We start from the raw sequence: 16,974 nt of genomic DNA, 5'->3' as shown, positions 1-16,974 counted from the left end.
TACATTCAAGAGCTGACCCAGATCATTCTTGCTTAGTGAGATATCTCATAGGATCACTATGAAGAAAGAGTTGCTTAGTGAGAGTTCACTGTAATTCTTTTATTTTGTTTTGTTTTCCAGTTCTCCAGGATACCCCCCTTGAAGCATAGGACTGGAATACAAATGGAATAAATGTCTCCCGAATAGATACGCTGATCTTCCCAGTCATGCTGTGACCTTGGTGGGAAGTCATTCTGCCTCTTTGTTTCTGAGCTTGTCCCTGTATAAAATGGAGATGATAATATTTATGGCTTTCCAGGGAATAATAATGTAACCCTTCTGCCCCTCTGAGTTGGCAGCAACAAGGGTCGGGTTCAATATTCAGGGGTTCCGTTTCAATAGCACAATATAAAACTGGCTTGAGCCCCCACCCAGTGACCTGGGAAAATTACATACCACGACCTCCCGGGTGCCTCTAGGAGGCAATACTTCCTCTCTTGTCTGAGTGTAACAAAATCCTTTTAATAAAGGAGGGAAACAATGTGGTATTATGTTGAGGAAACACCACAAACAGGATTCATAACACAAACCATGAGCAAAAGACCTACCTCCAAGTAAGTTTTGGCAATGTCCTTTTCCCCTCAGGGTCTTAAGTCCAAATCACCCCAAAGTCCAACAACCCAAAAGTCTCTGTCTCTGGTCAGTGCCACCCCAGAGTTCAAAAGTTCATCTGCAGAGTTTTACTCTCCCCAGCCTCGGTAGAATTTTGGGGTCGGGGCACATGGAGTGTTAAGGGGCACCTTACGAGGGCCGAGGCCAACTGTCCCACCTCTCTGTGGAGGTCTGCTGCAGCCTTCACCACAAACAGCTCTGCTGCACCAGCCACTCTGCTCCACTCCTCTCCTCTCCTCCAGCAGTCCCCGCAAACTGCTCCACTCTGCTCCACTCGCTGTTCCATGTGCTGCTCCAACTGTCCCACAAGCTGCTCCGCTCCACTGCGCTTGCCACTCCAACCGTCCTGCAAACTTCTCTGCCAGCAGCTTAGCAATATATCTTCAAGCTCCTCCACTAGCTAACACAGCACTCAATGATCTCAGCTCAGTAGTTTTAGCTCTTCTAGCGATTTCAGCTCTTACTGATTTCAGCTTGAAGTAGGGGAGTCCCAGTGCTGGTGCACCATTAGCCCAAAGTGAATTCAGCTCAGCAGTTTCTAGTTAGACTCCTAATAGAATCAAAATTAGCGCTGCTGTTCAACAGTGTACAGGAAAAAGGGGGTGCAATTGGAGAGCTAGGCTCTCAAAAGGGCCCATACCATCAGGTACACACACCTATCCCCAACCTCTCTCAATTCACAGGGTTTTGGAAACCATATCCCTTGTCTAGTGAGTGCTATTTAGTTGATGGTGAGACCTCTGTCATAAAACAGTCTCATAGTCCTTCTACATCTGATGAAGTGGGTATTCACCCACGAAAGCTCATGCTCCAAAACGTCTGTTAGTCTATAAGGTGCCACAGGATTCTCTGCTTCTTTTACAGATCCAGACTAACATGGCTACACCTCTGATCATAGTCCTTCATTCACATAATCAGTGTAACAACACTTTATTTCTCCTACCCCAATAACCGAGAAATTGGGGTTCGCACAGCAGTCAAAGTGACCATTTTCGGCTGCCGTGGGCTCATGCTATGCGGAGTGGGTATGCCTATGCAGACAAGATCAGTTCCCTAAGTATTTTTCCACACTTGCCATAATTCACCACAAGATGTCAGGGTAGAGCTCATCCTGACTTTGCTTACAATAATATTTATAGTGATCCCATGAGACAGATCATTACACAGGGTTAGGCTGGGTAAGTACTTGGGAAGGTGACCATCAAGGTACAGCTAAAGGGTTGTGAAGTTTAAATAGTGTCTGTAAAGTTCTTTCTGGTCCTGGGATAAAAGTTGCTTTAGCAAGCAAAAGAATTATCATTCTTATCGGATCTTAACTATTTTTTATTCTGAAAATTAGTGTTTCTCATGCACAAGCTGCTCCCTTGAGATTGATGGTAGAATCAAAAAAAACTCTAGGATGTTCTGATAATTTTATTCTAGAAAGGGTTTAGGGGCCAAACCACACACTGTATTCCAGTGGAAAATGGGCATCCAAATTCCTTAGTCAGCTTTGAAAAACTCACCCCAGGTTTCCATCTTGCTCACAGACCCTCCCAGTTCTATCTGTCTCACTTGCAGGATGGTCAGAAAGGAAACATCCATTTATTCCAAAGGGGCAGATATGGGACTAGTCACCTATGTGAGATTTCAGCTTTTAGTCCCTACAGTGTTTGCTTTCTTTCCACATTCTCCCTTGGCACAGAGAGACAGAATAAAATTCAACTTCCTTAGCTGGAAGAAGTTATAAGAATCAATTTTCAGAACTTCAAAGAAATAAGTAAAATTTACAATACAATATGCCCTAAATCAGGGACTTTCAAAAATGGGCTGAAAGGAATAAGGGATTGCATAGGTGGGAAGTTATTCTGGAACAGCTATTCCTGATTAACTCTTTATGTGGATGCTCTTATTCCAGAATAAGAGTGTTTTATTTTGAATTAGCTTAATCTGTTTAGATCCAAAGTCTTCTGACTACCACTGGAAGTCAAGTGTGGTGCCTAAGGCCCGTAGGTCTCTGAAACTCCCAGACTAAACCTTCACCTTCCATCTTCTGCCTGACAAGAGCATCTAACTTCCCACAGGTGTATCCTGTCATAGTGACCTCTTCCTGTCTAAACTTGGCCCTTTAAAATTGCCTGTGCATGACTGCTTGCATGACGGGGAGCACTGATTTGGGCACAGTATTGGTGACAATCTCTGTATCAACCATACCTCTTCTAAGCGTAATTACATGACTCCTGAAAACAGAGTAAAGATTGTACTTTGCTGCCCAGCACCTTGCTCAGAATTTTGGAAACGTGGACCTTCAGAACCCACTCTCATTGAGTTCAATGAGCTTGGGAGTAAGACCCAAAAGAGCAAGCCACAGCTGCATGAGCTAATGAAGTAGTTCACTCACTGCTAGTGACAGAAGGCTTGTGTCATCTGTGTGGACCAGTCACTACAGAAGATCATGATTAATTTAGCCAGGTTGTTACAAGGAAACAGTTTCTCAGCAGGTGGAAACTGGCAGAGCTCAACTGGAGTCAATGGAGGTATAACAGCTTACACCCTCAGGTGATCTACCTTATTGACTTGGATGTATCTGTAGCAATTTACACTAGCTGGGGATCTGGTCCATTAACATCAGTGGAGCTACACTGATTTACACCAGCTGGGGACCTGCCTGCATTGACTTCAGTATAGCTCCATCAATTTACACTAGTTGGGAACCTGACCCCCTTGACTCTAGTGGAGATATACTGCTATATCTCAATTGGGGATCTGGCCCATTGGCTCCAGCTATGCCAATTTATATTAGCTGGGTATCTGGCCCTGAGTAATTTTGCTCTTCTGATAAGCAAATATCTGTTTGATTTCTATACTGATGAATTATACAAAGGAACGAATGAAGCAAACCAGAATGAGGTTTGGACTTCATTTTCCAGGGGTCTTCTGACCTATGGGAGCTGCGAGTTTTATTCTTTGTAGTGTTTTCTAGTGACAGATGTACTCACATTGATGAGAAACACTACCATGGTGGCTGATCAGGAAATGAGCACCCCAGTGTACTTTTTTCTTATGGAGCTTTTCCTTCCTATAAGTCTGCTGCACTTCCATCACCCTGCCCAAGATATTGGTGGATCTCATCTTTGAGGAGAAAACCATCTCCTCCCCCAGCTGTGCTGAGCAGATATATTTCTTCCTCTTGTTTCCAGACAAGGCATGTTTGCTGCTGGCTGTCATGACCATCACACCATAGGCTTTTACAGATCCAGACCAACACGGCTACCCCTCTGATACTATGACAAACACATCCCCATATGTGTCTCTCTGCACTATTTGGTCCTCATGAGCAGGAGGACTTGTGTTGTGTTCTTGGCTGGCTCATGGATCAGAGGGAACATGGTTTCTCTGGGCCAGACAGCTTTTATATTCAGTCTGTCATTCTGAGTGTCTAATAAAATTAGCCCTTTCTTCTGTGAGAGGCCAGCCACGTTTGAGCTGGCGGGCTCAGACGCCTCCTTTAATGAGGTTCAGATTATCATAGCTGGCACCTTAGTGCTAATGATGCACTTTGCTTTGATACTCATATCGGCGTCTTGTCCACTGTCCTGATGATGCCTTTAAAACTAAGGGCTGAGTGAAAGCCAACAGGTGTGGAGAAGCCTGGTATTAAATGAGGATATTATGGTAGTAGGAGACAAATTGGGTGGAATGTTGACAATCAATAGGGCACTGTAATTCCAGGGTACAAAATATATATGAATGACGGAATAGGTTGTGCTGGTGAGGGGGAGTGGCATTATATGTGAAAGAATGCATAGACTCTAATTGGAGACTGAAAAGTGTTTGGTTTTTAATAACCTTCTCTAGTAATAATGCCACTGTATGGTAAATATTTTCTAGTTTTGGGAAAAGATTTCTGATATTGAACTTTTCCCCATAAATCTGAAAAAATATACAAACATGTTATCCATCTTCAGGTTTTCATAAAACTGAAACCAAAATCACGAATAACTCACCCCCTGCAAAAGATAAAAAACAGAAAGTTGAGTCTAAAATGAATTTTTTCCCCTTTAAAATCATTTTCACTGGCAAGCAATTTTTCTTCAAAAAGCTGTTTTGTCAGGAAGATATTTTGAGCATCTCCACTCATTATGAATTATTCTCCCACTAGTAACGATTAACCCCATTGGACAGATGATAAACTGAGGAATGGAGAGGTGAAGTGACTGAAAAAAGCCAGAGGAATAGTTGGGATCAGCTCTCAGGACAGCTTGAACTTTAGCTTTGGAATAATGACTAATTGATTAATTATCTGATAGTTGAACCTGATATGAGAGGCCCATTATATTAGGTAAGACACAGTCTCCACCCCAAGGAGCTTACAGTAGAAAAGACAGGCAAATGGTGGAAGGGAAAAGGGAATGACTTTCCCCTTTGTAACACAGCAGGTCAAAGAATTGATACCAGATATCTGGAGTACAGACCTGTGTACCCCTAGTGTTTGTCTCACAACCTTACTCTAGACCCTGCTGCCTCATTGTAATTGTGATTATTTTAGTTTCTGGAAACTCTTCAGGGAAGTAGAAGGCAAGAGAAATGAACTGTTGCCGCTGGGCTGTTGAGGGCACCAGGGAGTGAGTCTCACAAGCCCTTAGAAAACAGGCATTGATAAATCACCTTCCTGCATCACCTGCATTTTTGACACACAGCTCATCCGCAGACAGCACAGATCTCAGTGTATTTCCAGCAGCTCAGCCTCAGTGTGAGGGGGGAATGGCCTCTCATAGGACAGTGATAAGGGCATTAGATAGAGAGATTGTAGTCTGTAGCTGAAGGAGAAAAGACATCTCAATTTGGGAGGATTCCACACAGACAGGCACCACACGTTTGGTATTGCAATGAAATATATTTGGGAGTTACAAAGTGTCACTTTCAGGATGAAATCGTAAGTGACAGATATTTTTTTCAGAGTTTCACTCTTACCTCAATTTGGGCATGGGAAACTGAGACAGACCAAAGCAGTTACCTTAGGAAAGAGAGGGCAGAATATCCATGCCACAGTTTCCTCCTGTGGAGAATAGGGGGATTAATCAAATTGACACACATATTTATTTTTTTTAGAATGGATTGAGGAGTTTACATTAAAATTGTCCAAAATTGTGACAAAAACTATCAGCTCATTGTTACTTTTCTCTCTGTATACATTAGCTTGTTATTGCTGTCTATCTATTTGTACTTCTCTCTCTCTGTTAGTTTGTTTTTCTCTGTTTACCTCTTAGCTTGTCTTAGTTCTGTGTTTCTCTCTCACTTTCAGTATCTATGGTTTTTCTTACTTGTGTCTCGCTGTTAATTTGCTGTTACATGTCTCCCCCTGCCTCAGTTTGTATCTGGTTCTCATGTGCATTCTCTACCTCTGTGCTTATGGTTACTTCTGTCTATTTAATTATTGCAAAGGCAACTGAGTCTAGTGGGTTAGAGTTGTGTGGACGAGGAGCCAGGACTCCTGGGTTCTATCCCCAGCTCTGGAAAGGGATTGGGGTCTAGTGGGTATGAGTAGCAGGTACTGAGAGCCTGAGTTTTATGTGTGGCTCTGAGGGGAAGTTCAGTCCAGGATGGAGAGGAGAGGAGCCAGAACTGGGGGTTCTATATCTGTCTCTAATAAGAACTGTGGGACTAGCACCCCTCATAACATAAACCTGAGTGGTTAGGGCACTTGGCTGTCCTGTAACAGATTCAGGTTCAATTCCTCCCTCTGACTGATGATGAGAAGAGATTTGAATTCCCACTTTACAGGAGGTTGTCTGAGCTCTTTGGCTACGGGTTGCTCTGAAATGAGACTGTCTCTGTCTCTCCTGTTGAAGCTGTTACATTTTTATCAATAATTAAATAGTCATTGGAGCAGGGACTTGAACTTGGCTCTCCTGGCCACCAGATGTGTGCCCCAACTACCACACAGGAGAATTATTCTTATGCACGTTCACTGGCCCAATGACTCTCCATTCTCACTCGCAGCAGTCATTCCTGATGGCAGTGGAGAATCAATGGGACAGAGACTGAGATGCAGTCTGATGTAATGGTTAGAGGAGGGGACTGGGAGTCGAGATGCATCACTTGTGTTCCCAGCTCTGGGAGGAAGTTGAGTCCAATGAGTAGAGCCAAAACTGCTAGCTTGTATTTAATGGGTTAAAGTAGTGGGCAAATTTGTAGTCAGGACTCCTGGGTTCTCTTTCAAGCTCTGGAAAGGAGTTTAGTTCAGTTGGTGGAGAAGCAGGAAGGGAACCAGAATGTCTGTCTTTTGAAATGAGCATGAAACCCCAGCTAGAACAGGGGATGGCGTGTCAGGGGTACTGTCTGTATTCCTGACTCGATTTCACTGTGCAATTGTGACAAGGTTTGGTCAACTCCATGCAAAATGCTGCTTTTATTAAGACCAGTATAAAGTGGGAGTAATTCCATGGCATGAAGTGAAATTAACCCACATTTGCAGCAGTGCCCCTGACATCAGAATCTGGCCAGGCAGACCCCCAATTCCCCTTGGTAAACTGAGGATAGTAACATTTATACAATGTTATCCAGAGTTCGCCCACCTCTGGGTGACAGAGGTATACAAATACCTCAAAAGAAATTGTACCTATTTCTCCTCTCCATCACCCTGGTGTAAATCAGGAGTGACTCCACTGGAGTCAAGGGACTGTTTTCCCCATCCTCATTCCCATATTACATCAGTCTTCACAATCTAAGGGTCTGACACAAGGAAATTAAAGTGGTTTTTTAAAAGGAGAGTTATTTTACTGATCTAATGCTTGCCCTTGCTCTTTTCCCTCCCTTCGTAGACATCACACAATATCCTGAGAAAGAAAATGTCCAACCGAACCACCGTGACTGAGTTCCTTCTCCTGGGATTCTCTGAAGTTTGGGAGCTGCAGATTTTGCACTTTGTGATGTTTCTAGTGATTTACCTGGCAGCCCTCATGGGGAATCTTCTTATCTTTATGGCCATAGCCTTCGACCACCACCTTCACACCCCCATGTACTTCTTCCTGATGAATCTGTCACTCCTAGACCTTGGCTCCATCTCTGTCATTGTCCCCAAGTCCATGGCTAATTCTCTCATTAACACCAAGTCTATATCCTATGCTGGATGTGTTGCCCAAGTCTTTTTCCTCTTCTTCTTGGTGGGAGCGGATTTTTTCCTTCTCACAGTTATGGCATATGACCGCTTTGTCGCCATCTGCCAACCACTGCTCTATGAGAGAATGATGGACATCACAGCTTGTGTCAAAATGGCAGCTGGTGCCTGGATCAGTGGAATTCTCAACGCTGTGCTACACACCGGGAACACATTTGCATTGACCTTCTGTGGAGGCAACATGGTGGACCAGTTCTTTTGTGAGATCCCCCAGCTACTCAAGCTCACCTGCTCTGACTCATATCTCAGTGAATTTGGGGTTCTTGCATTTAGTTTGTGTTTAGCCTTAGGCTGTTTTGTTTTTATCATTGTGTCATATATTCAGATCTTCAAATCAGTGCTCAGAATCCCCTCTGAGCAGGGCCGGAATAAAGCCTTCTCCACCTGCCTTCCTCACCTCACTGTAGTCTCCTTGTTTGTTTGCACAGGCGTCTTTGCCTACGTGAAACCCACCTCCAGCTCCCCATCTGCTCTGGATCTTGTGGTGGCTGTTCTCTATTCTGTATTGCCACCAATCATGAATCCAATTATCTACAGCATGAGGAACAAGGAGATGAAAGCTGCCCTGAGGAGACTGACTGGGTGTAGGTAATTCACCAAGAATTCATTTTCTGTCTTTCTCTAATTAAAGTTTGCTTATGTAGTATTTGTTCATTAATGTCTGTGATTTCCATGACCCCGAACCATGCATACAAAAAGGTCTTATTCTTATCTCAGTTGCACCAATGCAAATCCAGATTAACTCCACTGATGTTACTGCCACTGGTATGATTTGCGCCAGTAGAAAATATGGTCCAGTAGTGGAGTTAAATGGTTGTAAACTGTGTGCACGAGAGGAATCAGACTTTTATTCTGTGCTGAAACAATATCCGTTACACTGCTTGGCCACTTGTATCCATTCCATGGCCACAGAACACAATGATGGGAGTTGTCTTGCTTGTTTGTGTGCATAAATCAGGAGTGGCTTCGTTGGAATTAAAGGACTCAGACTAGAGTAAGACTGGGGTAGGTGAGAGAAGACATTTGGGGTAGATCCTCAACACATTTGTTTAATTCAATTGACTTTGGTTGCACTAAAGCAATTTGCAGCATCTGTGGATCTGACCTACTGCCTCCAATGCAGCTGCATATCCATTGCTACCAGCTGGGGACTGGGCCCATTGTCTTATAAACCACTATTTGTGGTGTAAGCGCTAGAGGGGGACAAGGAGCCAGTCTGTGTTAGCCTGGCTCACGTGTACATTTGGGTGTGTGAGAGATGGAGAGAGTGAAATTACAGGGAGGTTTCTAAGCACCAGTGGAGTGAGGTTCTGGAGCAGCCTCCCAATAGAAATTGTGGGGGGCAAATGACTGAATTAGTTTGAAGAGATAGCTGGACACATGTCTGAGTGGGATTGTATGACAGGCTGCTTGTGATGGTGGGGGGCAGGGCTCAGCAGCCCTGGAGCTATCATGTGGCATATGTCTTATGTTCCTAAATGCTTATGCGTCATGGTTGCATCTGGACACTGGCAGGGGTCAGGAAGGTAATACTCCTAGTGACCCAGTGTATTTAGGGAGGGTTTTTTTTTTAATCTCTGAAGCATCGGGCAGCCCTGGTTTGAGTTGGGACATTGGGTGAATGTGCCAGGGCTATGAGATGGCACTGAGCAAATCTCTGTCTCTCTCTCGCATACCCACATGCTCAGGGTCTAATGATCACTATGTTGGGGTCAGGAAGAAATTTCCCCCCCAGTCAGATTGGCTGGGGACTTGCATGGGGGGAGTTGCTTTCCCCTGCAGCATGTGGTGTGGGCCACTTGCAAGGATTGGTGTATCTGGGTGTATCTCAATCATTTCCCTTCCATTGTGGGGGCCTCGGGCACTGGTATTCCTCAGTCCAGGGCTAGCTTTAGGCTGATTTGCCCGATTCCCCCGAACTGGGCCCCGCGCCGGCTGTCTCCCGGAAGCAAAGTTCTGTGTCTCCCAGAAGCAGCAGCTGTTGCTGCTAGGCAACGAGAGACACTGGCCGGCACAGGGCTGAGCAGAGGCAGCTGCATGGGTGTTGCGTGTCAGGAGGGGGAAGGGGGAGGGGGGAGAAGGCACACGTGCTTTGCAGCCTTCCTTCCCCTCCCCTCCCCCCAGCATTCACCTGGCAGAAACGCCGAGGGAGCTTCTGGTCCCATGGGAGGCAGGAATCTCTGCAGTGGACCTCAGTCACCTGAGCAGCTGCTGGGGCTTCCAGTGGTGAGTGTTTGACCCTGTGGTTCCCCCTAGGTTTGTAAGATTGGGTTGGTTTTGTGGTTTTCGCTGGTGTTGCTGTTTGAGGGAGAGTTTGTGCCTGCCTGGGTCTGGTTCAAAACTAAAGTCGGGATCATGTAATGTAACCCAGGAAAAAAGCCCCCAGCTGGTACTTAGTGCTGTGAACTCCAGGTGAGAGAGAGAGGGAGGTTTGGAGGAGGAAATCAAATACATGATCAAGAGGGGAGAATGCGAAAGGTCTACAACATGGCACAGCAGGCTGAGACTTTTATCTCCCCTCCATCCCCCACGTAGAAGGGGAAACTGAGGCATGGCGTGATCTGATTCCCTCTCCAAATTATTTTGCAAAGGAAGGGGACTAGGACTCCTATCCAAACCAGTTCCCTTCCCATCAACTCTGCTTTCCCTGCTGCAAGACCACTTTAGGGGCTGAATATTTCTATTAAACAATGGCTCCTTCATTTGCCCTGCAACAATAAAATAGATCTGCTTGGGGGGAGGGGCGAATAGCCCCCCCCCAAGCTGTGTGGATATTAAGGCTTTTGGGGGGGGGCATGATAATATTTTAGATCAATCAAATGCCCAGCTCAGCTTTCTAGCCATCCAGCAGCTCTAGGGCAGGGAAGGAAGGTGCTCTTGGTGCAGAGTGGTCGCAAAACAGGGGTGAATTTAGCGGGGAGTTGAGGGGTCCACTTGAAATCCCACCCGATGCAGCCACACAGAATCACTGGCAGCGCTGGGAGAGGCCAGGAGTGGAAGCAGGTGGCCTGGGGGTGGGGGGACATTTGCCCTCAGTCCTGGGCTCTCGGATGGACTAGGCTGGGTGGTGGGTTCAGTCTAGTCTTCCAGCCTGCTGTTCTCACTGGGGTTTGTGGTTTTCATCCGGCTCCACCGAAAAGATCAAACAAGCCCAGTAGAAAAGGGGAGTGAGAGAGGCAGGAAGGAGTTTGTAAGGGGTTTAAGTGGCCCCTCAGCGAAAGAGTAAAACCAGAGTTTGACTGGGTTTCCCCCCAGCCAGCACTCCTACAAACACTGGGGAAGGGGCAGCTCCATCCCCCACTGAGGCTATGGTGAGAGGCTTTAAGGGAGGAAGGAAGCCACATGGCAGTCCCTTTTCTCCAGCATCCCCATCAAGCCCCCAAACTCTGTCCCAAAGCCTGCACCCATCCCTCCGCACTCCCTCCCAGAGCCTGCACCCCTCCACCCTTCCTGCACCCCACCCTGTGCCCCAGCCCAACCGGTCAACAGCATTCCCAAATTTTGTTATAGCAATTCAAATCTTCCTGACTATTCCGGTAACTGTAGCCTCAGGAGAGAGAAGTTTCTCGAAGCTAAATCTAATTACAACATATCTGCAATCAACAATTCAGGAAGACCGATTAAACAATTTGGCAATCATGTCAATTGAATGTGAAGTAATGAAGAGTTTAGAGTTAGGCAATATACTGAAAGATTTTGTCAAACAAAAAGCGAGGAAGATAAAGTTTTAAAAATATATAGGTGAGGTGTACAATAAAGTTCCTGTTAATGAACTTGATATTTATAACATATGATGTAATGTATGTAATATATAATTTTGTTATGTATGTAGTCATGGAAAGTAAATAATACATGGAAGAAATGAAAGGTGGGTTTTTTTAAGTGTTTTTTTTTTTTTTGGTCATCCCTGCCGGGGCCCAGTCGAAACTGTTCGAATTGGGCCCCTCACTTCCTAAAGCTGGCCCTGCTTCAATCTCTTCTATTCTCTGCCGGTGGCACAGAACTGCCTAGTTTCCTGAGGGCTGTGACTCTTTATTCTAATTTCAGTTGTTGGGTTTGGTGTGTGGGTGATGGTGGAGTACAGCAGGTCAGACTGGATGATCTGGTCATTCCTTCAGGTCTTGAACTCTATGACTCTGTAATTTTACAGATATGCATGGACGAGGGAGAGGAGAGGGGACCACATAGAGAATAAACTCCAGTAGGGTCTACAGTGTTGCATTAGTACAACTGTCTGTGAGGCCCTATACTCCTGGCTGAGAGAGGTGACTCCAGCTCAGATGGAGCCCTTGACCCCTGCAGCTGTGCAATGCTGCTGTATAAACCCCACCCATGGGCAGTGTGTGTTATGAGGCCCCTCTGTGCCCCACCTAGAGGATAGGAGGCTGTTCCAGTGGCTGTCAGGCAGCCTGGCTGTTCAGCTCAAGCTGTAGAAGCTCGTACTTTGGGCGCTAGATGTCTCTGGTTGAGTCCTTCGGATGCCAGCCTAGATTAGATGGTGACTCTCGCATACGTGCAAGTGGCCTGAGAACTTATTCCTGCACTAATCAGAGGCTGTTGTTGTCTACTAAGATACTGCACAACAGTAATGTGAGTGAGACCTAAGAGGGGAAGAATTCTTTAATGAGAGAAGGGGAAGATTTATTCCCGGATCATCTCAGACATGCCCATTCCTAGTTTCTCTGCACACTGGAGATCGAAGATGCATGGCATGTGTGTGTTGCTCTCAGCTGAGGCTGGTAGAGATGGACAAAATATCTTGTCATTGGGAAATGGTTTCCTCAACCTATTCATGACAGATGCTGGTATGCTTTTAGCTGAGTTAAAGAATCTGCAAAGACTTAGCAAAATATTTTCCAGCTCTTCCCTCAACTAGGTTGGACACTGATGCATTCCCAGAATACCAAATCTGAAGGATTAGGTCACTGAAACCCCCTTGGGAACTGCCATCTATTGTTCCTGGACTACTGAGCCTGTTTTCCCTGCCAGCTTGGGACTTCAGTGTCTTGCCTGGTTTGAGCCAGACATGCTTGACTGCTACAAACACAGACTCATGTCTGAACCACATCTGCGAAAAGCTGCAGGCTTAACTGAAAACAGTCTAAGTGTTCCTGTCTCCAACACTCAGATACCCAACTCTGAATGGGATCCAAACCCCAAATAAATCTATTTTACCCTGTATAAAGTTTATAAAGATAAACTCATAAATTGTTCACCCTTTATAACGCTGATAGAGACATATGCACAGCTGTTTGCCCCTTCCCCAAGGTATTAATAAATACTCTGAGTTAATTAATAAGTCAAAAGTGATTTTATTAAAAACAAAAAAGTAGGATTTAAATGGTTCCAAGTAATAAGAGACACAGCAAAGTGAATTACCAAGCAAAATGAAACAAAACACACAAGTCTAAGCCTAATACAGTAAGAAAGTGATTCCAGATGAAATCTCACCCTCAGAGATGTTCCAGTAAGCTTCTTTTACAGACTAGCCTCCTTCTAGTCTGGGTCCAGCAATTACTTACACCACTGTGGTTACTATCTATTGTTCGAATTTCTTTCAGGTATCCTTTGGGGTGGAGATGCTATCTCTTGAGCCAGCTGAAGACAGAATAGAGGGTTTCCAGGGGCTTAAATAGAATTTCTCTTGTGGATGGAAACCCCTTCTTCTCTCCTATGTAGATTCCAGCAGCAACGTGAAGTTTTGGATTCACATGGGAAAGTCATATCTTCATGCATGACTCAGAACTTTACCGGATGATGCCACACTCCCAGGAAATCTCAGATGTGGATTAGCATCTCCATTGATGATAGGGCAAGAAGAACTGGGCTCAATCTACAGCAAGGGATATTCAGGTTAGAGATTAGGAAAAGTTTTCTAACTCTAAGGTCAGTTAAACTCTGGAATAGGCTGCCAAGCGAGGTTGTGGAATCCCCATCACTGCAGGTTTTTTGAAGAACAGTTTGGACAAACACCTGTCAGGGCTGGTCTAGGTTTACTAGGTCCTGACTCTGCTTCTTGAGATCCTTTTCAGTCCCACATTTCCATGATTCTGTGATTCTATAATCTACCTACAAAAGACAGCAGTTCACTTTTCTCTATTAGGTGGGCTGGCACCAGCCCACAGAGTCAGCAGAGATATGGGCATGTTCTTTAAAGGGGAAGACTATCTTCTCCAGGAATTTAAGATAGGATTTTAAAAGAGCCAGGCACCTAACTCCTCTTGGCTTCCAGTCCCTTCCAGCCCAGCATTTCTGCTCTCTGGTGGATATCGAAGACCATGAGTCAATGAACCACAGCTGCATACCAAGGTATCATTGCCTAGTACAGAAAACTGTACTGCATCACCTAAGGCCCAGTTTTTGAAGGTGTTAGGTGCCCGGTAGGTTTTTCTAGAGCATTTAGGTGTCCAAAACCCATTGATTTCAATGGCAGTTAGAGTCCTAGTTGCTTTCAAAAAACCCACTAGGTGCCTAAATACCCCCTAGGGCCTGGATCTATAAGGAGACCCAGGTGTGGTGACTTGCAGAGCTGCAACACCTAACTTTTAGGCACGTAGAAAATCACTGGGACAACAATAGGGTCACACACAGCCTGAGTCAGGCCCCCGGGCTTCCTATATGATGAATAAGGAGAGACAGACACTTAAGAATGGGAGTCACAAAATCTAGCACGCTAGGAGGGGAGGCACATGAGCTAGCTGATGGGAGATGCCAAGGAGAGATGGGTGTATTAGCTCAGAGAGACACCTAAGTCCAGTCAGAGAGGCCTCTATCTCTGCTAGCGAACCACAAACCAGGGGAATACAGGTGCATGCTCCATTTGGGGCCCGATCTGGTAGTACCCATTACTTGATGACATCAAATGGATACTCCCATATGATCAAACATACCTCACCCTCCCAAACCCCCACTCACCAAAAACATCTGGAACAAACAAACAAATCAACTGACTTAGAAAATACAGTATATCCCTCGCTAAAATGAACCCCTGAGGATCCAAGCCATTTGTTCGTTAAAACTAAGGGTTCATTACAGAAAAAGAGCCCTGCCTCTGGGGGCAGCAGCTGACATCTTGAGCCCCTATGGCCATAGTAGAGGCTGAGAGCTCTTCCAGCCCTGGGTCAGTAGTGGGTTCAGAAAGCTCCTCCGACCTCAGGGCCGCGGTGGGGGGAAGGGTAGAATTTTTACTCCCTACCTTGAAAAAAGGAGAAGATACAGAGACCCCATGAGGTCCACTAGTGAATTCGATATGATAATTGATTTTATGTGGAAAGTGCTCTGATACCATGGTGATGAATGGCAGTCCAAAAGCATCAGACTGATCAATCTATAAAGAGGGAGGGCGGTATGTGTGGGGATGGATGGATAGCTAGACAGCAATAAGTTCACGGAAGATATGTCTGTCAATGCCTATGAACAAAGAGGGTCAGGCGTCCCTAAGCCTCTGACTGCCAGATGCTGGGGTTGAACAACACAGGATGGGTTACACAATAATTGCCCTGTTGTGTTCATTCTCTGTATCATCTGGCATTGGAAAACTTTGTGAAGACAGGATAATGGGCTAGATGGACCTTTAGTCTGACCCAGTATGGCCATTTTTATGTTCTTAGCTAGACAGATAGATAGATTTTTACCTTATTTATATAGGGGAAAATTTATCGCAACTCCATTGACCTGAGTGCAGTTTTTGTAGATATTTACCAGTGTAAATATGTCATTGTGCATAAACAGATTGCACGTTATGTTCTCATGGAAACAATAATGTCAACAGTTGATTATATTGATAAAGAAACACAGAATGAGATGATGGTCCTGGGAGAAAGATAGCCATTTTATTTTTTGGACAATAGCCTTGACCCAATCATTTTCCAAAGGGCAGCATTGACATCCTCGTTCCTCATGCTATAAATGATCGGATTCTTCATGGGAGGCACCACAGAATTAAAAAACAGCCACCATGAGATCCAGACCTGAGATTGAGCTGGAGGTGGGTTTAATATAGGCAAAACTAGCAGTGCAAACAAACATGGAGACCGCAATGAGGTCAGGGAGGCAGGTTGAGAAGGCTTTATGTCTGCCCTGCTGAGAGGGGACTCTCAACACTGTTTTGAAGATCAGAAGATATGACACTTCAAAACTGGTACAGTAGGGTGCAGAGTTTTTACTCTGCCTTTACTCAGCCAAAACTCACAGTGGAAGAAATTCTGATCTCAGAGATTAAGCCAAAATAACTCCAATGACTTCAGCTCTACTCGGGTGTTACTGAGAACCCAGTCTGGCCCAACCAAAGTCTTGTTTGATTAAACACTTATAAATAACTCACAATATGGCTCCTAAATAGGCTTGTTCAGCAATTTATAACTATAGATCAATACATCAGCTGCAGATATTCCAAGCCCAATTGTCTTCTTTCACGTACCTTGGAGAAAGGCAAAAATGCTACCAAGAAATAAGGACCTGAAGCCAATCCCCAGTGTGAATATTCCTGTCATTAACAACATGCATATAGCCAGTGATTCTCAATTTTGTAGTTATACATTTGATTTTTCCTTGGTAAGAGAAGGACTTTGCACTTGTCTTTATTGAATTTCCTCTTGTTGATTTTAGACCAATTTCTCCAACTAGTCAAGGTCATTTTGAATTCTTATCGTGTCCTCCAAAGATTTTGCAACTTCTCCCAGCTTGGTGTCATCTGCAAGATTTGTGAACAGATTTTCTCCTCTGTTATCCAAGTTGTTAATAAAAATATTAAATAATGGCCTTAAAAATGCCACCAGAAAAGAGTTGCAGGTTTTGATTGTAAAACTATGGGAAGAGATTTTCACCTAGGGGACTGGTATTCCCAATTCCCATAAAAACTAATTGGAATTTTTGTGACCAAATATCTATAGGCAACCTTGAAAATCCCATCACTGATCAGGTTGGCCAAACCATGAACAAAAAATAGCTTACACTGCCAAGAGAGAGATAGAGATGTGTTACTCTGATGTGTTGCCTAATTCAGCTAAAATCTCCCAGAATTAATTGTAATAGATCTGGTCAATAAATGGGACAGAGGATCAGAATCCTCTTACTCCCTTCAAACAATTCAAACTTTCTTTAAATAATTCATAGAAATTTAGAATTTTTTTTTTTCAAAATCTACCATTCTGTGGTGTTTTTAG

At 44.6% G+C, this 16,974-nt stretch overlaps 2 protein-coding genes across 2 annotated transcripts in view; one reads left to right on the top strand and one right to left on the bottom strand.

Annotated features, from left to right (window-relative positions):
• Positions 1–544: 544 nt before the first annotated feature.
• The window catches only part of LOC127032480 (olfactory receptor 12D1-like), a 411,893-nt gene continuing 395,463 nt past the window's right edge, over positions 545–16,974 (bottom strand). Inside the window, exon 2 of the mRNA XM_050919795.1 lies at positions 545–924. Within this exon, the coding sequence (XP_050775752.1) occupies positions 835–924 (90 nt within the window). The 3' untranslated portion in view covers positions 545–834. The remainder of the gene's footprint in view (positions 925–16,974) is intronic.
• Positions 7,482–8,409, top strand: LOC127032564 (olfactory receptor 14A16-like). Its single transcript, XM_050919861.1, has one exon. The coding sequence runs from the start codon at positions 7,482–7,484 to the stop codon at positions 8,400–8,402; it is 921 nt and encodes a 306-aa protein (XP_050775818.1). The 3' UTR covers positions 8,403–8,409.

Source organism: Gopherus flavomarginatus, chromosome 12 (assembly GCF_025201925.1).
Source record: "Gopherus flavomarginatus isolate rGopFla2 chromosome 12, rGopFla2.mat.asm, whole genome shotgun sequence".
Lineage (NCBI taxonomy): Eukaryota > Metazoa > Chordata > Testudines > Testudinidae > Gopherus > Gopherus flavomarginatus.
This window is presented reverse-complemented; position numbering and strand designations above follow the sequence as displayed.